Below are 27,022 nucleotides of genomic sequence, written 5' to 3' on the forward strand. Positions count from 1 at the left end.
CTATTATCATCGTAATTTTACGACACTTCAATCAGTCTAACCGTTGCCTAAAGACACTCCCTGTTTGTACATGTATCACGTCAAATACACTTGCACATCTTGGACAAATCTTATATTTATAGTTGGGTGTTCTTTTGGACTTAGATGATAAATATACAAGACATGTGATACATCGATCGTTCTCTCTATCCATTTAGCTATAGAAGTGTTCAGTGTGAAGAACAATATATACCCGTCCTATGTTCTATTAAGTAGAGGGGCAGTTGGGTAGCCTTGTGGTTCGCTCGTCACGCTAAAGACCCAGGTTCGATTCCCAATATGGGCACAATTTGTGATGCCGATTTCTGGTGTACCCTACCGTGATATTGCTGGAATATTGCGCAAAACCAAACTCACTCTCTCCCTATTAAGTAGAACAAGTGTAACAAGATAGATTATCCTGATTTACCCGTAAAACAATATGTTTCATTTAGTGTCCATACATGTGGAACAATATCTTTCCGATAGGTTGAGAAACTGTATGCAGATATATTTTGGTTTTTGAAAGTTTGACGTTTCGTTTGCTATTAACTGTACTTCCATAAGTGCTACAACATTCAATGTATCACCCTATGTCAGAAGAGGGTTTCAATAGTTTCTTGTCGTATGAGTAAAAGGATTAATGAGTTGATGGTGTGTCATTGTATCCGACATTACGAATCATTGCTCATTGTACCTTCCGCTAGATTGCTTTGTCGTACGTACATCCTACCCGTTTACTAATGTATCTGGAATATTATTTATCAAAGACTAACATCTAGAGCATTAACACATTAATACCTTGTCACACGGACCTAGAGATAAATGAGTGCTGCAATTGTTCCTGTTTGTGTGCCGTTCAATACAAGACCCTGCACAGTCCTGATACGAGTCCTGGTCCTGGTCCTAGTGATGGTTCTAGATTCTCCTCCGCATACTGCTCAACACTCACTTGGTCCAATTTCCGTGAACAAAATTGACATATTTCTTCATAGCAGAGCTGCATTTTATATTAAAGTGTCTCTTTTACAAAATACATTTTGTTTCCATAAGGAATGGACACAACCTTGTTCACATTCACTTGACGAGAAGGTGATTACAAACTGCAGTCTCAGAATAATCTCCGGTAACAGATCCTGCTCCTGGTGATGGTTCAAGGGCCTACTTCACACGAGGACGAACACACTCACTTAATAACACTCCAAATATAATGCCCCGTAAACTGGGCATATCAAATTACGTAAATCCAAAACCTAAAACAGGTCAATGTATTGGTGAGGTTTGAAGACCTTTGTGCCACTCAAAAGAGTCACACTGTTCGGTGATAGGGTGTGCTCACTCCAAAATGTGATAATCTGCAAATATCTCACTTTTTAACTTACAAATTTCATTAACTGTTCATCATTTATGATAACTGGTGTTTAATACAGCCTTTCGTATTGTTATTAGTGGTGTTTCATAATGTTTACAATTTCGATTGTTTTGCCTAATACATGTTTACCATGTATTAAACCACGATAACGCGAGTTCTCTCCCTTTATTTGTCGAATTTTCTGCACATGCACCTGACAACTCACAATTATGATAGGTTTTGTATCTATCCTTATTAGCAATACAAAGTTAATCTAACAGGTACTTTAAAAACAAGCACACTAAAATGTGAAATGTATCTTCATTCTTTGATTATCACACCACTCTCCTGAATATTGAATCCAAATGATACAAAAATTGAGTTTAAATCAGTGATCGACATCATGAGCACCGACCTGCTCCATTAGGATACCATGATATTACACATTGCACGCAGACAAGTAAACTATGCTCCATAGTGACCCTTTCATCTCTTTTGATTTAATGTCATATCTCTATGTTTCTCATTGGGCAAATGTTCACGAATTCCAAAACCTGATGCGTTACATGGACAAAGGGAGGTAATCCTGTATTGGATCACACGAAGCGGTCGTATAATACTCATACTCATTTATATTGAAGGAACAGATACATCCCTCATCTCAATTACAGGATATTATGAATTAATTAGGTCTTATCTGACAGTACCGAATGTCAAATTGGTGGTTACAACTTATTAACGTTAGCGTCCCCTATTCCGCCTCGTCATGAATTCCTGTAGGGACAGTAGGGTAGCCTAGTGCTGAAAGGGTTCATAAAATGCCGAGGTTCGATTCCCTACATGGGTACAGCATGAAAAGTCCATTTTAGGTGTCCCCCCGCGTGATATTGCTGGAATATTGTTAACATCTCTGTAAACGCCAACCCCATATCCATACCTGTATAAAATATGAACACAACGTTAAACCCAATGTTTTTTTAAGCTGCAGTGTTCTGTTGTCACTCTTGTCGTCGAAAGCTCAGATGCTCTTGGGCTCACTGGATATATGAATCAGTCAGTGAGTGAGTATGTTTTTACGCCGCTTTTAGCGATATTCCGGCAATATCACGACGGGGAACACCAGAAATGGGCTTCACACACATTGTACCCATGTGGGGAATCGAACCTGGGTCTTCAGCGTGACGAGCGAACGCTTTAACCACAAGGCCACCCCACCGCCCCACACTGGATATATAGTTTGCAGATATATAGGTATGGGGCACCACTTCCCTCAGGCAACACCCGAGAAGGTCCGAGTTAGAACTGGTCGTCAGTAACCCACGCTTGTCGAAAGAGGCGACTATCGGGATCGGGTGTTCAGGCTCGCTGACTTAGTTCACACTTGTCATTGTATCCCCCTTTGCGTAGAACGATGCTCATGCTGTTTATTACTGGATTGTCTAGTCCAGACTCGATTATTTACAGACCGCCGCCATATAGCTGGAATATTGCTGAGTGCAGCGTTAGACAAGAAACCATCCAAACAACCCTCAGACAATCATGAATTCTCTCGACTGAACTGCTAAACTCTTTTTAACACTGTTTGTCTGTTGATTCACTGCGACCAATTTTGTGATGGTAGACAGATGATATCCAAATTTTATTGCCGCCTCAGTTGAGGTTGGTCCAACCAGGAGTAACGCCTGTCTAGAATTCAGCTAATCGACCTGTGTTTCCTGTCCTTATGAAATACTTGGTGTTTTTGTTTTTAATTAGAATTATGAATGATGGCCATGTCGGAAATGCACCCATTTGGCCATATTAGTTGCGCATCATGCGAGAAACAGAGAAGGCACGACTACGTTCCTGACTTGGAACAAGTGATGTACACAATGACCAGAGTCAATTCCATGTGCTTCCTTACGTTTGTATTCATTCCTTTTCACAAATTATTCTCGTTTGCACGTCACAAGGAGAAAAAACTCGACTTGCCAGTCTAAGTATAAAACGTAATGTAATAATGAGACTGGTGTCATCACTAACGTTCAGTCTACCCGTGAAGGTTCGGGTTAGAATATTGATATTCAGTAACCCTTGCTTGTCGAGAAAGGCGATTAACGGGATCGGGTGGTCAGGCTCGCTGACTTGGTTGACACATGTCATCGGTTCCCAGTTGCGCAGATCGATGCTCATGCTGTTGATCACTGGATTGTCAAATCACTACGCCTCGTCTTGACGCTGCGACACGAAATATCGCCCTTGAAAGAATGCACGCTGGAGATTACCAATCTTCTGTTGCCAGGCGTCTGAATGTTAGTCTGAGCACGATATTACCGATTGCAGCTCGTTGCAACCAAACAGGTATAACAAATGACCGTCCCCGTACAGGCAGACCTCGAGTCACCAATCAATCTTTCAATCTTTATTCTCTTTTTAACCAAGAGCATTGGATATAATATTGCACATAGATTTGATTTGATTGTTGAAAGGACGTTGCATAATTTACAGGTTCTGCGTAGCTTTAACACGGTTATTGATAATAGATATAAACTTAAGAATAGACAGTTTGTTGGATGCGAACAATGATTTCATCTTATACAAATTTGAGAATGTTCCAAATTATGAGATCTAATTTGAGTGATTGCCGAACATCTAAATAGATAATGGAATTCATCAGCTGTTGAAGGTGAGTTACAGAGATGGCAGGTTCTATTTTTTTGCGGGATGCGTTCCCAACGGCCAGATTTCTTGTTCTAAATAACATTGAGGGATATGATATTTCTTTTGGCAATAAGAGGTATTTTTCAAATGATTGGAAATCTTTCAGGACCCGATAATAAAATCCTTTGGAACTGCTGTGCTTCAGCTCAAGATCGGTACATCCGGGTACTACATTTGCGTGATCGTACTGCCACAGGTGAGAGCACAGCAGCCAGGGTGCCTGGACTTCGGAGGATATCCGTTCAAACTGCACTAAAGTCTGTTTGTGGACGAGTTATACATGTTTGAAAATACAACATTTTCGCAACAGATTTCTGGCGTATGCGTTTCATTTTGGGAATAGTATATATCTTCTTCCTGTCTTCTTTCTTCTCCTCCATGGCAATACATAAGGCCATAAGTAGACTGACAAAGTTTAATAAAAACAGAAACTAATTAATTCCAATATAAACAAGAATATAATCAATTACAAAGTGAATATAATACATACATATCCTTATTTACATATGGATCCAAGGATGGTGGCGCAGTTGCTTGCGCCAGTGTCTTTGGATCAAGAACAATATATTCTAGATTACCCGACGCCAGTTCAAGTTTCACAGCAGAAGCAAACGCCATATTAACAGTCCTAAATTATACTCAGCAGCAAAAGAAACGTCAGTACGAATTCAAAATTAGATCGGCTGTAATCAAATCATTACAGAAATGGACATAATAAGCGGATCAAACACTTTTTTGTGTACAATATCTTGACACATCAATGTATAACTCCACACAATTCCAAGACATTACATGAACGTTTGCAGTCCATTCAGACTCTTGACTTCAGTATCTAGTGTGACCACTACGAGCGGCAATAACTCCAGCACCACAGCGTCTATGCATGGAGTGCACTAATCCATTGATGAAGGCCATTGGCACCTGGAACCACACTCTGAGCAGTTGATACGCAGTACCGACTCTCATCTGTGAACAGAACAGTTCCCCATTGTCTGTATCGCCAGTTTTGGTGTTGTAGGGCAAACTGTAGACGTTCACGCCAATGACGAGGGGCGAGGATAGGTCCACGGTAATCTAATGCAAAGAAGGGACACTCAAGTAGGCATTAATAAATTACGTGCTATAAAACCCTATATTGGTTAATCTACTAGGGTTGTCAGTCCAGATTTGATGAAGTCATTTTAAGACGATGCCGTATTGGCCATACTCGATATACAAATGAATACCTGTTCAAAGGTGAGGATCCTCCGTTTTGCATCCTGTCATTCATGCCCTGCTTCACTTTATTAAACAAAAGGCAAAACAATGAAGGATCTTTTTAACAATGTCAATCATCATTTAGTTATCGGAATTGTAAAAGAAATAGAATTGATTAATACATTTTAATCGATATATTTTGTATATAGATATATATTTTATTATGGGTAGTTTCAATTTGCAACTTAGATTGTTAGTAGTTGTATCCTCACATGACGTTGAAGTATTGTAAAATATACTAAGTCAAAAAAGAAACTTCACAAAATGTCATTTGAAAAATAATGAATAATTTTTTTCTGATGATACATCTATGTATCCGAAATGGGATCCCTATCTTTCGACTCTAGAAAAACCCACTCAAACCCATCCATTCGTCATGCAAATGACGTTAGTGCCAAATCAGGTTTTGCACGTGCAGTCAATCACGTGATCTTCGCATCGAAGTTTTCTTCATATGCACGTGTTTGCATTGGCCTCAAGAATTGAAAAAAACACTTTTAAACCACAGTTCTAAAGGTACTTGAAATGCAACGATTGTCAAATGTGCAACGTGAACGTGCCGTTGGCATGTTGCAAGCGGGAAGATCAGTTATTGACGTCGCAAGAGCAATGGGATGCAGCCGTCGTACTGTGTATGACTTGCGAGGTCGTCTACAACAAACTGGCACCACTTCTGATCGCCCAAGGTCGGGTCGTCCACGTGTGACGTCACGAGCAGAAGACCGTCAAATCGTCCTACGTCACCTACATGACAGATTTCTGCAGGCTACACGAACCAGGGCTGAGATGTTTAGAGGTCGACTGTCCTCACAGACCATTCGAAATCGGTTGTGGGCTGCCAATCTCCATTCTCGACGTCCATATCGTGGGCCAATATTGACGTCGTTTCATCAACGCCAGGGGCGGTGGGGTAGCCTAGTGGTTAAAGCGTTGGCTCGTCACGCCGAACACCCGGGTTCGATTCCCCACATGGGCACAATGTGTTAAGCCCATTTCTGGTGTCCCCCGCCGTGATATTGCTGGAATATTGCTGAAATCGGCGTAAAACTAAACTCAGTCAGTCAGTCAGTCAGTCATCAACGTCAACGTCAACGTCTGCTGTGGGCCCAACGTCACCTCCGATGGACCCAGAGAGACTGGAATCGAGTCGTCTTTAGCGATGAATCCAGGTTTACCCTCAGATTCGCGGACGGCAGGCATAGAGTCTGGAGACGACGTCGTGAACGGTATGCCCAATGTTGTGTACAGGAAGTCGACAGATTCGGGGGCGGAAGTTGCATGGTGTGGGGTGCTTTCTGTGGGAACAACCGTTCCCGACTTCTGGTCATCCGTGGAAACCTCACAGCTGCTGCTTACCGCGACCAGGTGCTCACCCCCTGAACTCGTTCCTTTCATGGCGGCTCATGGCCCAGGTCTACAGTTCCAGCATGATAATGCTCGGCCGCATACCGCGATGTTGACACGAAATTTCCTTCAAAACGCTTGAATCAACGTCATGGACTGGCCATCGAGGTCCCCTGACCTTAATCCAATTGGCGCTGCCTTGCAAGAGCAATGGCGCAGAATCCCCAACCACGTGTTCACAAGCATCAGGCAGTCGATGAGGAGACGGTGTTTGGCAGTGGTGAATGCGCGGGGCGGCCATACACAATTTTGAACTGAGAAATTTCGCATTTTTATTCTTGTGACTTGACATTCTGTATACCCATGTTTTGGAACGGCGGTGTAGCCTAATGGAACTGATTATGGCACTGTCAGTGTATCGAGTACATCACACAGATCTCAGCAATGAAATAATAACAATTTAACCATCTTACCATCTCTTGTTCTTTTATAGTGCCCTGAAGAATGAATGTGAAGTTTCTTTTTTGACTCAGTATACATACGTTTTTGGAATAAACCCGTATACAGCCGAAGGCAAACCCCTCCTAATAAACCTGATTTAGTTCTTTTTATTAAAGCCAATGACTGAAGACTGTATGTGACTGTTTGTCAGTTTTTTAAGCCTTCTACTATGGTGATCAATTTCCTCGCAAAATATCCCCTACTTGTCGTTACATTATACGAATTAGTACATACATATCAACAGAATAACGCATCCTTGTAAACTGTTCACTTCAATACACTTCGGTGCAAGGATACTTGAATTACATTACATTCTATTATTGGTCTAGTCAACTTTCATCTCAAGAGCTGCCAGGGTCACCCTGTCACCTAAACGACTCAATATTTTCCGGGTAGCGCCTCCAACAATAAACCGTTTTCACATTGTGTAACACATTCGTCTCGTTTCTCTCCCATTCAGCTGAAACGGGGTTTCTTAATTTATTGCAACATGTCTGTTTCTCTGTATAGGGCAAAATGTAAAAGTGCAAACTAACGTCCTGTTAGTGCGGGGCAATTTATCGTTGTGTGGCAAACCTCAACAGTGACGTGCAGACAAACATAAAACACCAGGGTGGGGATTAGGGTTGAGCCTGTAGTTCTTAGATAAGGTGGATATGTTAAAATGTATTATAAACAAAAAGCAGACATGCAAGTATTGAGCACTTTAACAAGTCTGTACATGGTTGTGGGATATCTGGAGTTGTTGAAAGAGGCGTCACCCGGACTGTGAGTAATCTTTTGGTTTAATTATTCTTCCGGTTGACGTCAATAGTGTATATCCATTGCTTATACATTCGATCCTTTCGAAAATAGAATAAACTAATAATGTAAGAACTATTATTGTGCATTCTCCTTTAGTCGTTTAGCCGTTTCACTTTTGACCCGACACACACATTGGACCAAACCTTAAATATTTAGCCAATGACTACATTAATCGTCATATCTGTCAAATCAAAATTAATATAAGTCTTATCACTTTTACTGATAGTCAACATTCAATGTATAATTAAGAGGTACACAATGATATTCATGTTCAGTAACTACAGTCTGTTTTCTCCAAAATCGTAATAATGAATTCCTAATTACAAAGAGTTACAAGTAAAAGTCACAATTTTCACATCTTTCTTATTTGTTTTCCTGTACCAACTCACGGTGTAAATTTAGCGCATTAATATAAAGTAATAAAAAACTGTTTTACAAATTACCAAAAGATTGTTGTTGTTCTTATACATTTGATTACACGGGAGTCACAATCACTGTAACAGTCGAATGTTTGCACGTGAAATACATGTCGGTGTGATCATTCGCGCAAGGGATTTACCGTATATGATAGCATTCAAGTGAACACGTCTTAGAAAGGCACATAAATTGTTAGATATCAAATATATTTTGAATCAATATAATTCATTGGTGAAAAGAATCTTTAGATTGTTTATACATTTATGTGATAATATGAACATTCAATTTAAATGAAATCAATGTATACATAATACATATCATATGTATCCAATATCCAACACATATAATATACAATTTCGCAATTAAATACGGTACATTATGAAGTTCACTGATGACATGGAGAAGCTTGTCTATCAAGTTTGTAGCTTTTTTAAGACTGAAGGAGAGAGAGGGGGGCCTACATTATCCCTTCTAAATATCGGAAGAGATCCGCCAAAGCTCTTTGTATGACTGGCATACATTTTGCAGAAGAGAGCTGTGATAGACAAGACTAGTAACGGGATTGTCTCAAAGACAATTTCTGTAATAAAACTTGACAGGTTTCAAACGGAATGTCTAAGAAATACAATCCGAAGATTGCTTGCATGAAACAAGTTCATTTCATTAAGATTATTGAAATCATTCATGAAAAACGGACATTCGTTGTACAAACTTTGTCTTTGGAAGTTATTACATTCTTTGGATATTGCTGCAAAAAGATCTCAGGAAAGACAAGACATGTTTCGTGTGAGAGAAAAGATGTCGTCTCTTGAGGAACAATTACCTTTGTTCCATCAAGAAGAAGAGAGTAGAGGAATACGAGATTATCTACATTAATGAGACCTGGGTGAATGCTTGCCATACGGCACAACGTTAGTTGCCTCTGACGCCTAGACGTCACGCAAACTCCACCTTGGCAAAGGAGAAAGACTAATCATTTTACATGGTGGCTGTGAAAGTAAAGGATTTCTGCCAGGATGTGAATTGGTCTTGCAGTGACTACCATATAGAGATGAATGACTCCCGTTTAACCAAATGCAGTAGAACAACAGCAATCTTATGATAATTTGTTTAACAATTTTTTTATTACTTTATATGAATGAAAACAAATAAGAAAGATGTGAAAATTGTTGACGACTTTTACTTCTAACGTCTTGTAATTAGGAACCCATCGGTACGATTTTGGAGCAAACAGACTATAATTTCACTGATCTGTCACTACAGGCTCATCCTTGGTGATTAGCGAGTCGTTCACCCCTTGTAAATGCGACAGTATTTCAAGTATTAATTCTGTAAACCTACCACGGAGTCAGACACTAATATCTCATCGTTAGCAAACAGTACGATTAAAATCTCCAAAATATTAGGATAGTTCTGTACAGCATTTTTGACTTAATACAGTATTTCATTTTCTAATTATTTGATGAAGAAAAACAAAAGGACTGGAAATCATCCTTTTTGAAAGCCTAACGGGCATTCTAAATAGTCAGTGACTCAAATCAGACACGAGATGTACGTAATTCTGTACTTGAAATCAACAATGTTTGACTGTCCTCATCGTCAACAATGATGTAATAACATTATGTAAAAGAAGGTGTCGGAAATGGTATTGTTGCGCATGTAGAATAGTTATTATATTAACGAATAACCAAAATTGTTATGATGAATGTTTTGGGAAGACTGTAATGCTGACGATTAGAGAACTTTCTGTTGGCTTGCACAAAGTTACTACGTTCCCGCTCAACAGGCGCCAATGCACAACCTCCGACAACTGCAGCATGCGTGCTAAATCCTGTCGTATTTGAATTCCATAATACGTATTATTACAAAGATGTTGATGTTTGTTTCCAACCCGAATATACAAAAATACAATTTACCGGAGTTACGAAATGTACGATACAGTATCAATATATATATCCAACGGCTCTGCAGGTGTACAATGAACGCTGAGTGTCGCCATAGGCAACACATAACATATCATAACATAACATAGTTATGTGTCGACTATGACGTCACTCAGCTTTCATTGTACACCTGAAGAGCCGTTGAACGGCGAAAGATCTTGTGCAGATTTAAAGGAGATTTGACAAGAAGAAATATCTGGACTCATATGTTATATATTTATTGCTTATACACCTGCAGAAATCACTTCTTATTGTATGTATATATATATGTGTGTGTGTGTGTGTGTGTGTGTGTGTGTGTGTGTGTCTTGTGATAAATAATAGGTCCATACTCTTAGTTTTAAATGCAACAACCCATAGGTAATTTTGCGAATATAAGCCTCATGTAACTGCGGCTAAAAAACAAAACAAAGACAAATATACTGTGTTTCTTTCCGAACATTATCTTTGTGTAACCGTAAACAGCTTCAGCGACAAAACGCGGCAATTTTAACGTTTTCCCTCGTTTTAAAAGTGTTTGAAGAAATATTCTTACAAACGTCACCAAAACATTCAAGCAAAGCAGAATGCACATGCGAGTAAACGGGAAAGCATGCGGTATCCATCACTATAAAAAGGCAAACGTTGTGTTTAATATTGCCATTAGTTTTTGCTTGGACAAAAAGGAAATCATCATGTCACGACTGACTGCCGCCAATCGAAACATCCCCATTGGTCGCCTTGAAGCTGGAGAGTCGCAGTCTGCAGTTGCCCAACATTTCAACAATCATCAGAGCACCATATCTCGCCTTTGGGATCGTTTCCTGCAGACTAATTCCGCCCAAGATCGCCCGAGAAGCGGCCGTCCAAGAGTTACCACCCAAGTCCAGGACCGCTACATCCGGGTTGCTCACTTCCATCATCGTCTTGCCACAGCCGTGGAGACTGCACAACACATCCTTGCTTTGAGAAGAATTTCCTACCAAACTGTCAAGAAATCGATTGTGTGAAGTGGGGATTTGATCAAAATGGCCGGTTGTCGCCACTGTTTTGAGAGACTTACATGGGCGCAATGGCTTGCGGCGGTGTCGTAGAGTCCGGAACTGGAACCTTAGAAACTAGAGGCGAATCTGGTTCAGTGATGAATCACGATTTCTTCTTCACCGGCGAGATCGAAGACAGCGTGTTTACCTTGGGAGAAAATAACGTTTTGCCACTAATTGAAATCGACAGGTCAACAGATTCGGTGGAGTCTGTGTCATGTGTTGTATATAGGTATATAGGTATTTGATAGCAAATCGGTACATCAACAAAGTCCTTGGACGTCACATGCTTCCGATTATGGACAGACAGAGGGAGTTGTTCCAGCATGACAACGCTACTTCACATACATCACGCGTCACGGTCATCTACCTTGCCAATTCTAACGTCAGTCTCTTGCCATGGCCTTCCCGATCACCAGATCTAAACCCAATAAAACACCTATGGAACTCGATCGACGTGTAGGTCAGCGTCAAAACACGCCTCAGACACTTCCACAACTGGCAATCACAACTGGAAGAGTTATCCAGTGTGTGCCGAGACGGTGCCGAGCAATCAATGGTGGCCATACAAAGTACTGACTTTGATGTGACCTTGTGGACTCAAGTAAACAGAAACAAAACATTAAAGGCTGCTGTTGTGTTGGCGAACTCTGTGTCTCTAGACGTGTGATTTTCACCCTTTTACCATTGAAATTACATGAAAAAATTGGTCTTAAACTAAAGCTAGCTTATTTATTTTAACATGTGTCTGTAACTCAGGTGTTAAGTACATCAACATGGGCTAGGTTTGTCATATTAAGGAGGGAACAGACTTGCATGGATGTGTTGCAAGTTTAGGCATGTTACTATACTCTCCCCAAAAAAGAAACGCATCATGAAAATAGCAATTTCATGTAGCAATGAATTAAAACGTGATTCATTTTACAAAAGGTTTTGCTCTGTTTATGAGTCCTATGGTGTTTATGTAATGAAACATTACAACAAAACGCACCATCCGTAAAATACCCGTATTTAACTGCATGATTTTCAATTTCGGCGTGTAGTGTAACAGAATACACAATTCACATGCAATGCATGTGAAAGTTGGGCATCAGATAGTCTCAATGATGGGTATAAAAGGTTGATCGCTGTCTGTCAATTATTCACTGTATTTGGAATATTGTTGACGAACGCAAAATGCCACGTCTAAATGAAGCCAATCGTCATATCGCCATTGGTTTGCTTGATACTGGCCAGTCTCAACGTGCAGTTGCCCGACGCATGAATGTTCACCAAAGCACCATTTCACGGCTCTGGGAGAGATATTGCCGGCAGAATTCGGTAGCAGATGCCCCTCGTAGTGGGCGACCTCGAGCGACCACTGCGGCGCAGGATCGCTACATCCGGGTACATCACCTGCGTCATCGAACAGCTACGGCGACCAGTACCGCTCGACAAATACCCGGATTGAGGAGGCTTTCTGCACAGACCGTCAGGAACAGGTTGAGAGAGGTTGGTTTACGTGTCAGAAGACCTTATTTTGGCCCTGTGTTTCGACAACAACATCGTCGTCATCGAGTTCAATGGTGCACCAACGTTCAGGCCTGGAACCTACCGAATTGGCGTTGAATCTGGTTCAGTGATGAATCACGATTTCTATTGGAATGACGTGATGGAAGAATGCGGGTGTACAGACGTCGACGTGAACGTTTCGCCGACGCTTGCGTTCCCCAGGTGGACAGATTCGGCCGGGGCAGGGTTATGATTTGGGGGGCGATCACCTGCCGTAGGAGAAGTGATTTGGTGATGTTCCAGGGCAACCTGACAGCTCAACACGAGAAATCCTATGCCCACGACTCCTTCCAATCATTGATCGCCAGAGGGAGTTGTTTCAACACGACAATGCCAGGCCCCACACAGCACGTCACACTAGAGACTTCCTCCAGAACCACATCAATGTGCTCCCCTGGCCCTCAACATCACCGGACTTAAACTCGATCGAACATATGTGGGATGCCCTGGACAGACGGGTGCGACGCCGTAACCCTCAGCCCCAGACACTTCAACAACTCGCACAGGCACTACAGGCAGAGTGGGCTGCGATTGGGCAACACGAGATTCTGAGACTTATTCGTTGGATGCCGAGGCGATGCCGTGCAGTTCTGGATGCCCACGGTGGTCACACGAGGTATTGACTTCAGCGCCACCACACGTCTCCATGTGACACTCAAACTGACTTTTCTCGAGACGGGTAAGTCTGCATTCCCAGTGTGCAGTTTCGCTATATTTCAAAGCCTACAAGATGTTTCAAAATAAACATAAAAATACAGTTGAAATTCCTATATGCGTTTCTTTTTGGGGGAGAGTATAGTTACCAGTTCATACTCTCAAATCTTTATTACCTGCCTTTTTACACCACTTGGTAAATAATTCATCTCCAAACATACTTTGTGTGATTAAAGCGTGAAATATTGAAATTTTCTGGGAAACGGACAACAGATCATAGCTGTAAACTATGAGCATGACATATTCAACAACCATGATCCTGGAAACAGGGACCTCCTGTGGTATACAGGTTTTAAATTCTTAAGATACGTCTCACATGAGGTTAGTTGCCACGATAAATGTAAATAATACGCATTCACATGTTTGTCAAAAGGCAGGTAAACACATTGTGTTGAGAAAAGACAGACGCTGATTACGTAAGCGTTCCAGTCCATGCCTCTTTTAAGAATCAGTGTCACAAAACAAACATTTTGAAACATCATATATATTACGTCGAGGGTCAGTCTGCCTTCCCAGCCAGCTACAATAACAAGACAGGTGTTACACAAAGCAGAGACAAGATTGTTGAGAGATCATTTTTTCGTTAATTGGTGCACATTTATCAGACTCCGGGTACATAATTCTTCTTGTTCTGTTTCTCCTCGGGACAACACGTAACGTTTGTTTTCTGTCATTGTTCTCTAAAGAAGCAATGTACTGCATACAATACGATATTTTATTCATAGCTGACCATTATCATTGATTGCATTTCATCTGGTCTTCAGTATCCTTTCTTGTCAATACATATTTACTGCTCGTTGGATATTTTCAAAGCGCTTGAAATAGAGGCACACGGTCCCTTTTACTTTCATTACAAATTATCAGGTTGGCGTGTATTTTATGAAACAACGAGAAATTTTGGATTAAAAGGACTTGCTACCAAAATGACCCAATTATCCTTACATTTAACCAGAAACAAATCCTAAGAACATGATGGTAATGGACTGTTTTTTCAGTCCCGTTAGTTTATGAGTACAACCTTGCTGATAGAATTTCTTTTGATCTTTTGATTTTTCGACTTGTGTTTTCGTTTTCGACTGACAGTCGCTATGTCTTTTGACAGAGCTGTTGGTATTGTAAACAATTTTCTGATGTGCAGCTATTAGTGAGTATAAATGGGATATCATGTTCGCATGTTTCTTTTCTTTGTGCGTTACCACGAGTGTTTACAGTGAGGTCATAACTTACAAGCTTTAACACTGGACAGAAACTAGAGTCTTGAAGAGTATTGGGAGATTAGAGGTGTCGGACTGGAATGTTTAATTACCTTTTGTGAATTACAACGTGCACCAATAAACCCATCGTATTATCAAACTGAGGCCTGTAACATTTGTTTTACGGCAATAATTCTTTAATCGATGAAGGTTTTGGGAATAGTTCAGTTGAAGTGCACCTCAACGCCTCCCTGGCTTGACACTTGATTTCGTAGGATCTGTCTGCACCATGCACATGTTTTGTGTCACGTACGCCATGTGGCGGTTGACGTGAACCAGGTGTGTTGTAGACACATGCTTCTTTTATTCATAACCATAGTTTAAAACTACAGTTTATTATCATAATAGTGGCTGAGATTTTGTATGATAATTAAAATGCACCGGAGAGACGGGTCTGCGTCGTTCGTAGTGTGGACACACGAAGCACTGGAAACGCTGCTTTGACCAAACTCGTATTCAATGAACATTGTGTTATTCTGTGCAGTCGTTTTTCAAGGGGAAATGGACTGCCACTGGTATCATTTCTGATATTTGATGAATAATTACAATGCTTTGTACTTTCCATAGGGTTGCGGGTTCCAATAAACCCTTTCATTTTACCGTCACAGGGGTGATAAATAAAGCAAATGTCATCGAAGCACGAGACCGATATTATTGAGATTTTTTCAACATATAATATTCTCAAACAACGATGCACAGATGTTATCAATGATAAAGTCCAGCATTTCAGATGAGTCGTCGTTATGGTGTATCGTAAATTGGAATAAATACAACGAATACATTGACTCCTTTTACCAGGTAAGGTTTCTGTCAATGAATCTGTTTTGAGGAAACATTGATCAGACTAATCCTCAAACATTGTGTTGATATTCTTAATAAAAGTTCATTGACACCAGTTCACATGGAGCCCAGGTACTTGTTTCCGGTCTTACACATTCTATTAGGAGGAGATAAACATGTCCTCTGTGGAATAGGGGTTTTGAAAGAAGCTGCGGCTGAAATAGGGGTTTTGAAAGAAGCTGCGGCTGAGTGGGTTTGATCGCTGACTTAGTGTACTAGCGATTAGGGGCCTAATTTTCAAGTCGCGGATTTGATTTTTCTGAGAAAGTTTTATAGCAAAAACCTGTATAGCAAATGCTACATTTCAACTAGTTTTAAATGGCATTGTGTATTCACCTTGATTTATCAATAAGTATGCCCTTCTTGTGGATGTAATTAAGTCAGCCTACTGCTACTCACATTAAAACCAACTAACTTACAAAATATCATTACCCAAGAATGATCAGCTGTATTGTAAACGTCCCGTGAACGTCCGGGTTAGAATGAACCTTCAGTAACCCATGCTTGTCGTAAGAGGCGACTAACGGGATCGGGTGGTCAGGCTCGCTGACTGGGTTGACACATGACATCGCTTCCCAATGCCGCAGATCGATGTTCATGCTGTTGATCACTGGATTGTCCAGATCCGATTATTTACAGACCTCCGCCATATAGCTGGAATATCACTGCGGCGTAAAACTCAACTCACTCACTCACAGTATAGTAAACACTGCATTGGAGACATATTTGACACAATCATTTTTAGTGAGTGAGTGGTGAATGAGTGTTTTAGTTTAGTTTTACGCCGCACTCAGCAATATTCCAGCTCGTATATGGCGGCCGTCTGTGTGGACCATACAATGCAGTGATCAACAAGGAGCATCGATCTACGCAACTGATATACGATGACATGTGTCAACCAAGTCAGCGTACCTGACCACCCGATCCCGTTAGTCACCTCTGGCAATATTTTGAAATATTAGACTTTATTATACCCCCGCTACGAAGTAACGGGGGTATATAGCGTTCATTCCGTGTGTCCGTCCGTCCGTCCTTCCGTCCGTCCCGAAACTTTGTCCGGAGCATATCTCTTAAAGTTTACAAGCTAGGTTCACCAAACTTCACACACATGGTAATCATTAGCCATTGATGTGCCTTTTGCTATTTTTTGTTGTTGTTTCCATGTGTTTGATGGTTACCTGGCCACAGCATATCATCGAAACTATACATGCTCGGTTCACCAAACTTAATACACAAGTCAATCATGACCCATATATATGCCATGTGCTAAAAAAAGACAATCTTCATCTACGTCCACTTCATTGTGTGCAACAAGTTCAATTGTATGTCAGGTTTCCACAGAAAACACAAACAAATAATGTTTCCATAAATTATTACTGTAATCAGAACATGGCAAAACTAGTATCTAACATGTATATAAAGTTTAGTAGAGTCAAGGAGAAAGTCTTGTGAGCTGCTGAACCTTGTCACATTATATATATCAAAATCAGTCATTTCCATGTCCCAAAGTGGGAAGCGGGGGTATGTGATCTGTGCTCACTTCTACACTTGTTATACATGTATATATAATGACAACCATTTCCGCTGAAAAAGAACTTACCTCAATAAATATCAGGTTAACAATTATTGAAATGATCCTTACATAATTTTTAAAAAAAACACAACCCCAAGATGATTCGGCTGCTTCCCAGCTGTTAATTGATACAGCGTGTACCAATTCTTCAGAGCAGCTATAAGCGAGAGTATGTGCTTGATAAACATGAAGCAGATCTCAAGATCGAGAATGTTTGTATAATGGCAGCGAACCACAGGTATGTATGGCAAGACTTCTTCAACTTTAATATAATATATATATGTGTTTCATTGTTTTTTATGTATATTTGTTTACTCATGTCATGTATATGACTCATGAGAATAAAATTTGACTTGACTTGACTCAACTCACAAATGACATCTTCACGCCTCATTTAATCATGACAGCTGTAACATGCAGTTCATTAATGTTATCTATTGCTGATAAGTTCTGCAAGAAATTGGCAAGGAAGTGTGCTGGAGCAGACACGGATAAAGTTGATAGTGGATGTTATCCCTTCATACTTTTATTGCAAATATAATTATGGGCAAAAGTATATATCACAACTTTTATGGATATGTTATCAATGTATACTCTCCAGGTAACTAATGGTATATTTACATGTATGGAGGATAGGAAACGGTGGGATTATGTCGAATCGTCCATGACATCATTTAGAAATGTGTTCCTGTCAGCAAACAAATACAAGCAATAGAAATATTTCATAATGATATTATCTAATCATACAATAATACCATTACGTCATATTTGACCCTGATATGTGAACCTGTATCCACCCTAACCATATAGCATCTGAAACCACTGCACATTTCATTTACAATTAAGTTTTATATATACGTCAGGCCATGTCGGTTATAGAGGGATTACTTGCAGTTAAATAGGAGCCCCAATACCCTTCACAACCACTATAGGAATCTCTGCCAAAATGTATCTTGTCAAAACTTGGTTATTTCATCTTTTAATGATACCAGGTCCTTGATACCTATTGAAAAGACAACATGTTTCCAAAATAACAGCTCAGGGGCTATACCACTCGTGTCAATTTAAGAGATCCTTTGTATCACCTTGGAACAATATCTGAGTATACGCTTTTGTTTTGGAATACATAGTATGGTTAATTGGATAACAAAGTGCATCTAGACTGGAAGGATTAATATCTTGATCATGGTTGTAAATGTAAAGTTAGTTAGATATGGAGTTCACATTACTATAAGTAGATGTAATATATTAGAATATTTCTTCACCGTCTTGATACTACCGCATTTACATGGATGATGTATAAACCAATCATCAGTTGTGAGCTTGTGGTCACGTGATAGTACCACGTGACGACCTCCCCATGTGGCTATGACTCACTTCATGTGTATATATACGACTTCAGTGTGATTCAAGCCCATAGTTCATCGCATTGGGACTGAGCTATAAACCCTTGCAAGGATGAAGGTCTTTGGGCAGTATTGGTTCCTTCAGGGTAAGCTTGATGGTTTTTGCTTGTGCTAAATACAAGAAGTTCTCTTTATGTGGATTATATAACGCTTGTGAGGATGTGTTACAATATATCATATCAGTAAACATAGTGTCCTTGCATGGTAGCTGTATGTATGAATAATAGCCATTGTTTATGCAATGTAAAACTGTTGATACCGAGTGTTATTTTTCAACATCTGACTTTTAGCGGAAACAAGAGTGTTTACAGTAAGGCCATAACTTACAGGCAACAACGCTTGACAGATTACTACAGTTTTGAGGAGTGTTGAGCGATTAGAGGTGTCGGACTGGAATGTTTTATTACTATTTGTTGATTACCACCTGCATGGATAATCCCAAGGTATCATCAAGCTAAGGCCCGCAACCTTTGTTCCGCGATATAAATTTTGAATCGATGCACTGAGGCTTTCAGGAATAGTTCATTTGAAGTGCACCGCAATGCCTACCTGGATTGACACTTGATTTCGTAAGATGTGTCTTCGCCAGCAGATGTTTTATGTCACGTATGCGATGTCAAAGTCGTAATCATAGCACGCAGTAGACGTGCAGTATGTATATTGCATGAAATATTTACTATCAAACTGCACTGTATTGTCACAATAAAGGCAGACTCTCTGAGTTATGTTAAGATAATTAAATGCACTATAGAGAGAGAGGTCTTCATCCATTTAAGGGTAGAGACAGAACAATCAAGTATGGCTTAAACACTAGTAGCAAAACGTTCGTGAAGTCAGTATCCTTGCTGAATTGTTAACTTAAATCCCTAGTCAACACTGTGAGCCCTTTGTATGAATACAGCTTTTTTATAAGAATATGTCCTCGAAATGTGGTAATACGAACATTTTGTAAGAATTTTATGATGTTATCTTTTTACTGAGTCAGTCAGGCACTAATCAGTCAGATATGATTGGGAGGCATATTTATATATTTATTTATTATTTATTTTATTTTATATTTTTTTTAAAAAATTTTTTATATTTATATTTTTTTATTTTTTTTTTTTTTGGGGGATTGTCATTCTTAGCGCGGTATGTGCGCGGTAAATGTGATTGATAATGTGTATGAATATGTATGAGATTTCTACATCTTAGGCAGAAGTATACTGACATGATACCATACACAATTCACCCAAGAAACGGTTACAATCAAGTACCATAGAACAGCGGACATGTTTTCAGTGGAATATACGAAGGGGATACACTACAAACATAAAGATTTGCTTCCTTAGACTGTTCTAAATAATTGTGAAGCTTGTCGTGTGACTAGCAACTTAAGTACAAATGTATTATTTCTGCGAACTAGAATTATAAATATCAAACTTGGTTAACAATACCCATTATATCTTTATGGCAGCAGCATTTGCAAATACAACGCGGAATCACGAAACCAACAAGCAGCAACACGTTTATATGGAGTCTCTCTATATATTTTATCTCAATACTTTTTGTCCACCCTCACCCGTTTCCGCGCATGACGTTGGTCACTATGACAACATCAAGGTATAAATGGACAAACGCCCAGTACACATTAGACGGTAGACAAAGAAGGCGAAGAACATGCAGCTGTTCAGGGTTCCTCTTTTCTTACCTTTACTGGGTAAGTTAGCTGTTTTTCAATTTGTAACGGCAACGAAGAGAGGCGATGTTCAATTACACCAACGTGTCATTAAGTTATGTTATTTAAGGGTACAACTGGCGGTATAAACGTAAGTTTTGGAAATATGTACCATAACGAACCCCTACATAACAAATTAGCAACAATGGTGTAAATGATGTAACACTTGCACAGAAATATACAAGCAGAAGAATAATATTACTTGAAATGTTACACCTGTTCTCCTTCCTCAGTTTTAACATGCTGGGCAGTTCTTGATGGCGTCTATGGATCGTGCTCGGGTGATGATGATTGCAAGAATTCAGGAACATGCGTTTCAACCACATGTGTCTGTGACGGTACTGGATATAATGGTGACAGCTGCGAAAACGGTATATCAAAATATAGTTATTCAAAGTCATCAATAATATGAGGTAGACTATGGTTATTATTACAAGCGAGTGAGCCAAAAAAGCGTTTATTCTTTTTTTTAATGGGCCATGCATGTTGACCACCATTTATTCAAAATGTGATACATGTTCCTGAATAAGTGTATGGAATTAGACGCGAAGGAGGTTGCTATGTATCATAATACATTTGTGATAATGCATTTTGCAAAAGATATCAATGAATGTGAAACCACTGGTGCCGACAAACAAGGCTGCCATGAACACGACTTACGTCGTCCACACTATGTTCTTTGGAAACACGAAGAGTTTCTTCGTGCAGCAAATGCACACGGTGACCTATCTTATTTCGCTGTCCCCGTCTAGGTTACTACGTTGACAAGCTACAAGGTCTTACGACAACATTAAGTCCATATAACAATCCCATTATGCTGTTCAAATAACATCTTCACATCACGCAACGATCCGTGAGGACTTTAACCTTCCGCAATCTATGCTTTTCGTAAGTGGCCACTCATGGACATGGTGGCAGTACTCTGTGATATAGTTTATGCATGGTACAGTATAGTCGTGTCCCAAGTTCATAGAATTTTATTAATGGGGTCAATTGCTGAGTTGACTGGTCAAGATTCATATTGTCTCGTTATGCAATACTGATATATGCGCCGTTGATACAACGGTTTCGTAAGAGTTTTTCCGCATTTTAAAAACAATCAAAATCTTCGAAGTGTTTTTTCTGTTTAACTTTAGTAAAGAAACTGTTATTAAGTCATTAAACAATTATTACCTCTCTGACAGTTGTTATTTTGAGGATACATAAGCTGTTTATTTCACATTATAATGATTATACAATTACATTCGCTTCAATTTGATATGAGTTTCATATGCCTCGTAAAATACACCTCCGAACTGAAGATAAATACTGAGCTGGAAGTGGAATCCTACTCTTGTCACTGATGTGATGATACCCACTATTATTGGTTACAAAATCTATCTTATGATAGCTTCGTTTATTTTCATTTCTTGCCAGACATAAACGAGTGCGATGCCGGTACCGATGACTGTCATACAAACGCCGACTGCAAAAACACTGAAGGCTCCTTCACCTGCACGTGCAAACCTAACTATGCTGGAAATGGAAAGAGTTGCACACGTAAATATATATTGAGTATTCTTACGATCTTAGAGTGTTATTGGTGATTCGGGTTAGAGCAAATTGGGTAGCTGTATGTAAGTTTACATAACTGACCAATGAAACGAGCATACACGAAGACGTATAACTCCTATGAGTGGCATTTTAGTGTAATATTGACAAACTGTATGGATAACAAGTTCTGTTGTGTCGTGAGTGCGACGTTTCGATAAAGATTCTTATACCGTTGACAACGGTGCAAGAAAACTTCTGTATATTCAGGCAGAAGTTTGAAACTCAAGTCCGGATTTTACATTCAACATTCTATTTTCAAAAAACGCTATTTACTAATTCCTGTGTTCAATTAAAGTCACACAAAAATTGTATGTACGTGAAGTACTTTCGTCCCGGTCATGACATGTTCGTCTGTCTTATATACAGTTGTCATGGTTAAGTACATAATATATTTGTATGTAGACGGGTTCACAAACTCCCGGCTATCAAATGTGGAAATTGAATGTATTTTATAGTAAATATATGTTTTGACTCCTATCAAGATGCAAGTGCAATAATCAAATGACTGCATATTTTAGTTGGCGTGTGTTCCACTGGTGGCAACGAATGTTTAAATAGTGGAATATGTAATATCCCATCAGACAGCACTGCTAGTACATGTCAATGTGCAGCTGGATATACTGGTGGCCTTTGTGAAACAGGTAAGCATAGGATTATAAATACCTCTTCTCTATTCTTCAGTATCGTCAATAAAATATTGTTGTTGTTTTTGTTTTCTTTCTTGGTAGACATAGATATATACTAGCAGTTACGTGTAATTTTGCATTGCACTTTACTGAGAAACAGTACAATAAATTGCATTTTCACATCGCCATTACATCAACTTAATTAGTAGCCATATATTCTTTTTTCATTTTCGTTTGCATTCTTGGTAGACATTGATGAGTGCGCAACCGATGCTGATGACTGTGATACCAACGCCGACTGCACAAACGCTGAAGGGTCCTTCACCTGTACATGCAAGCATGGATACGCTGGAGTTGGAAAGACATGCATAGGTAAATTGTATACAGTGTATATATTTTGACATTGTTGTCAGTTGTATGCTCTATGAAATGAAATTATGAAGCTCCTTGTATATGACTATACGACGGGAAGGCATGCAGAGCCACCCTCTGAAAACAAAAATAATATGACAGCTTGTTACTGTTATAATTCAAACTAAAACATTGTCGAACGTAGATGAGAATGATATAACCATGTAGGTTATGAAATATATTTGTATGAAGACTGATTTCCTTTCTGGCACCAAATTTAAAGTAGTTTGTGTCATGTCGGTGTAGTACTAGTTTAAAGGTATGACAGAAATAGAAACCCATTTGTACCATTACAAATGTACATCTATTATTGTGATGAGGCAATAGAGCGGTCAGCAGATCCATTCAAACGTGTGAGACATCAAACTCACCAAACTTCATATTGTACCAATATCACAACCTATCAATCAATCTTGAAACTTATCTCATTATTTAACGATATAACATGGTCACAATTCGTTTTTCCTCCTTCTCTAGAGGGTGTATGTTCTGAGGACGGGGATGAATGCCTCAATGGAGGTACTTGTGACACAAGCAGCTCTCCCACCAAGTGTTCCTGTGCGGATGGTTTTATAGGGGACACCTGTCAGAATGGTAAGGAAACAATCTTTTTTATATGATACGGATCAGAATTATCCTTTATGCCGAGCAATATTACATCAGTTCCAATCTTTTTGTCAACATGACTCAACTTTTGAGATACAATCGAGCAAAATTTCAAAAGTTACATTCGGTGCCTCAGTATTAAAGCTTTCCAACATTTGAAGGTAGACATGTGGATAGCATTTCCAAATGTAACGCACGAGTGGTATATTATATATTCTACCATGAATCAAGAAAATACTACATTCTGATTGGTTGTTCAGAAAAATCAGACGGCATCAATTGTGGATTGACGCTCATCTGATTGTAAGGCCGGTTCACCGCGCATTAATATAATCTTATTGTGAGAACTACTTCCGTTTGACCACAATGATGTGAATAGCATTTCAAAATGTAACGCACGAGTAATATATTATATATTACTGCAGTTCCTTATATTGACGTGTACAGGATATGGTACCGTCACCAGGTGTGTGAGTTGCACGTGTGAAATTGAAATTCACTGCACACGCTTGTTGATTACCTGGCTGTTCTACCAGCAAGTGGCCCTCCCTCGTAAGAAATAGCGAAAGGTGACCACAAACTAATGATCGTTTATTAAACAACTTTTTTATTCGGGTGTCCAAACTTATGAGACAAATCATCAGAGTTGGTCTGTCGATTTCGTGAGATTGTGCAAAGTTTGATTTTGTTGCATTTTATTAGATTTTGTGTTAGTGAGCCATTCATCGGTCTCAAATGAAGTCAAACGCACTGTACATTTGCTACTCTTGACATGTGTTTGTGACGGGTGTTCAGCTGTTGGCGAACACCTGGTAAGATCACTGTTTGAATTAATTCCTGAACACATGTTCATTATATAATCGGAATAGTGACAGACTCTGTTTTAACCATATATATCTTATGAATGTGAAAAAAGGTATTGTCCCTTTGTACAAATTCCACGCCCCACCACATTAGAATTTTATCATCAGTCCACACGCTTTCTCTCTTGCAGGTGGAGGGACGATGAAGATTTCCGCATACCTATTGGGGATGACTGTTTTCTCTTTCTTCTTGATCTTGTGACGCGTTCGATTTTAGTTTGAAATCCATATTTAGCATAAATTTGTAATGAATAAGAGATAAGACAATTTCCATTTTTTTTGGTAATTAAGATGATATCTTCACCAAATTATAGCTTCACCAAGTTATTCGTAGAAATATCTATATACTAAAGAATGGAAATTCTACTATGATTAGAGGTGTTTAGTTAATGATATTTTCGGTGTTTCTGTATTAGTTTGTAGTTGTCATTTCGTGTGTATTATTATCACAAATATTGATGCCTGTTTGATCAATGACTGTCAGTAATTGATACTGGTTGATATCATCTCGCTATAGGTAAAAAGAAAAAAATTCCCCTGTATGTTTTCGACCGCTGATAACATGTTACTGATGACGTGGTTCTCTCACCCAGTGACCACTGACACAGAGTAAATGTTATCTACTTTTTACTTACAGTGACAAACAATTCAAGTCTGAAATAATCTGAAGATATATTATGATATATTATTCCCTGATATTGTAAATGTGAATAAACATCACCTGCAATGTTTTTACTGTCTTTGAGTATATTTAATGACGTTTTAGCAGTCGCCTATTGAAAGTAAGTGACCATTACTCGTATCATATTCAGTGTGTCTACCATACAGCGATGAGAAATTAATATAAATGTTATATACAAATTAATATTAACGCAACCGCCAGAGTGAGTGAGTGAGTAAATATTTAACGTCACATCGGCAATATTTCAGCCATATCGTGACGACAACCGTCAGAAGTTTGAAGCAGAATGACGGCGACACCTACTACATTTAAGAAGGCTGGACAGGGGAATGATGTTATGAGCATCGTGTCACGTCGACAGGATACGATGACACGATATACATAGAACAAACCTTGCAACAAACGTTCGACATACATGCATAGGTCGCTGGCGACCAGCTCAAAATAACAAAGGGCGAGACAAAGTACAGCAAAACATGTAGAACACAATTTCATTAAAGCCATATTATCCATGCTTATGCGAATCTTTACTCTTTCATACACATCAGTTTTCCTTAGATAGTAGACTGGGTGAAAAATAAATTTCAAATTTGCTGCCTGATTATACATTTTACAAAATATCTGTTAAATATTTGTGATCGATGCATTCATATTTCGTTGTTGTTGTGATGGGGCTTTTTTTGTTTTGTTTTTGGGGTGTTTTTTGGTTTAGTTTGTGTTTGTTTGTTTGTTGTTGTTTTTTTGTTGTTGTTGTTTTTTCGTTTTGTTTTTTGGGGGTTTTTTTTGTTGTTGTTTTTTGGGGTGGGGTTGGGATGGGGTTGGTTGTTGTTTGACGCCGCACTCAGCAATAATCCAGCTATGTGGCGGCAGTCTTAAATAATCGAGACCTGACCAGCCAATCCAGTGATCAATAGCATGAGCATCGATCTACACAACTGGGAAACGATGTCATGTGTCAACCATGTCAGCAAGCCTGTACACCCAATCCCGTTAGTTGCCTCCCACGACAAGCATGGGTTGCTGAAGACCAACTCTAACCCTGATCACGGGTTTCATACTTCGTTCCGTAGAAACATTTTCACCATATACACCATTTGTTGGACATTTAAAAACCGACAGTATCGGTAGGCTAGTATTTTAGCAACACATGTTCAGCTATCGCTAACTTTCTCACTGTAAGTCATTCAAAGTTTGTCGTCACCGTCACCTCGTGGTCTGAACATCTGAACGTTTGAACGTCGAACATCGGGATATAATCACACATTAAACTGATCCCTGGTGATGCAGCTGAAATCCTCACCAAAGCTGTTCTAACAAAATTCACTCTCGCAATTCAGCTGTCAAGAATCATTGCAGTGTGCAATGTATACATCTGTCAGAGCCCTTCTCAACCACCATAGTCAGAGGACGCGGTCAGCAGCACTTTTACTGACGCTTCAGTTCATTAGGCATATACATTTCAGTTTAGCTCCCAACGTTCTTTGTTGTTGTTTATTTCAAATATATCTGTTGGTACATTAGTCATATCTCGAACATGATCACTTAACTGTTACTCACTTTTAAGGGGCTTTCCAGGATTTGGTATTATCATCGTAATTTTACGACACTTCAATCAGTCTAACCGTTGCCTAAAGACACTCCCTGTTTGTACATGGATCACGTCAAATACACTTGCACATCTTGGACAAATCTTATATTTATAGTTGAATGTTCTTTTAAACGTAGATGATAAATATACAAAGCATGTGATACATCGATCGTTCGCTCTGTCCCTTTAACTATGGAAGTGTTCATTGTGAAGAACAATATATGCCCGTCCTATGTACTATA

The 27,022-nt window shown here is 39.3% G+C and overlaps 2 protein-coding genes and 1 long non-coding RNA gene across 6 annotated transcripts in view; 2 read left to right on the top strand and 1 right to left on the bottom strand.

The window, feature by feature from the left end:
* The window catches only part of LOC124257220 (neurogenic locus notch homolog protein 1-like), a 204,799-nt gene that overhangs the window by 146,220 nt on the left and 31,557 nt on the right, over positions 1-27,022 (top strand). The window lies entirely within an intron of this gene.
* On the bottom strand, positions 4,320-21,708 carry LOC124257227. The gene is made up of 3 exons (XR_006893210.1): positions 21,698-21,708; positions 7,102-7,107; positions 4,320-4,430 (listed from the first exon to the last, which is right to left on the bottom strand). It is a non-coding gene; the product is annotated as an uncharacterized LOC124257227 (long non-coding RNA).
* On the top strand, positions 18,713-25,241 carry LOC124257221 (sushi, von Willebrand factor type A, EGF and pentraxin domain-containing protein 1-like). 2 transcript variants are annotated; one of them, XM_046691241.1, is made up of 7 exons: positions 18,713-18,780; positions 20,645-20,782; positions 21,828-21,950; positions 22,523-22,645; positions 22,880-23,002; positions 23,519-23,635; positions 24,642-25,241. In XM_046691241.1, the coding sequence occupies exons 1-7, from the start codon at positions 18,747-18,749 to the stop codon at positions 24,710-24,712; spliced, it is 729 nt and encodes a 242-aa protein (XP_046547197.1). In that variant the 5' UTR covers positions 18,713-18,746; the 3' UTR covers positions 24,713-25,241. The 2 variants fall into 2 exon arrangements, with proteins under 2 accessions (XP_046547197.1, XP_046547196.1); XM_046691240.1 differs by lacking the exon at positions 18,713-18,780 and adding an exon at positions 20,302-20,393.

Source organism: Haliotis rubra, unplaced genomic scaffold (assembly GCF_003918875.1).
Source record: "Haliotis rubra isolate DU_JTF1 unplaced genomic scaffold, ASM391887v1 Scf652, whole genome shotgun sequence".
In the NCBI taxonomy this organism is placed as follows: domain Eukaryota; kingdom Metazoa; phylum Mollusca; class Gastropoda; order Lepetellida; family Haliotidae; genus Haliotis; species Haliotis rubra.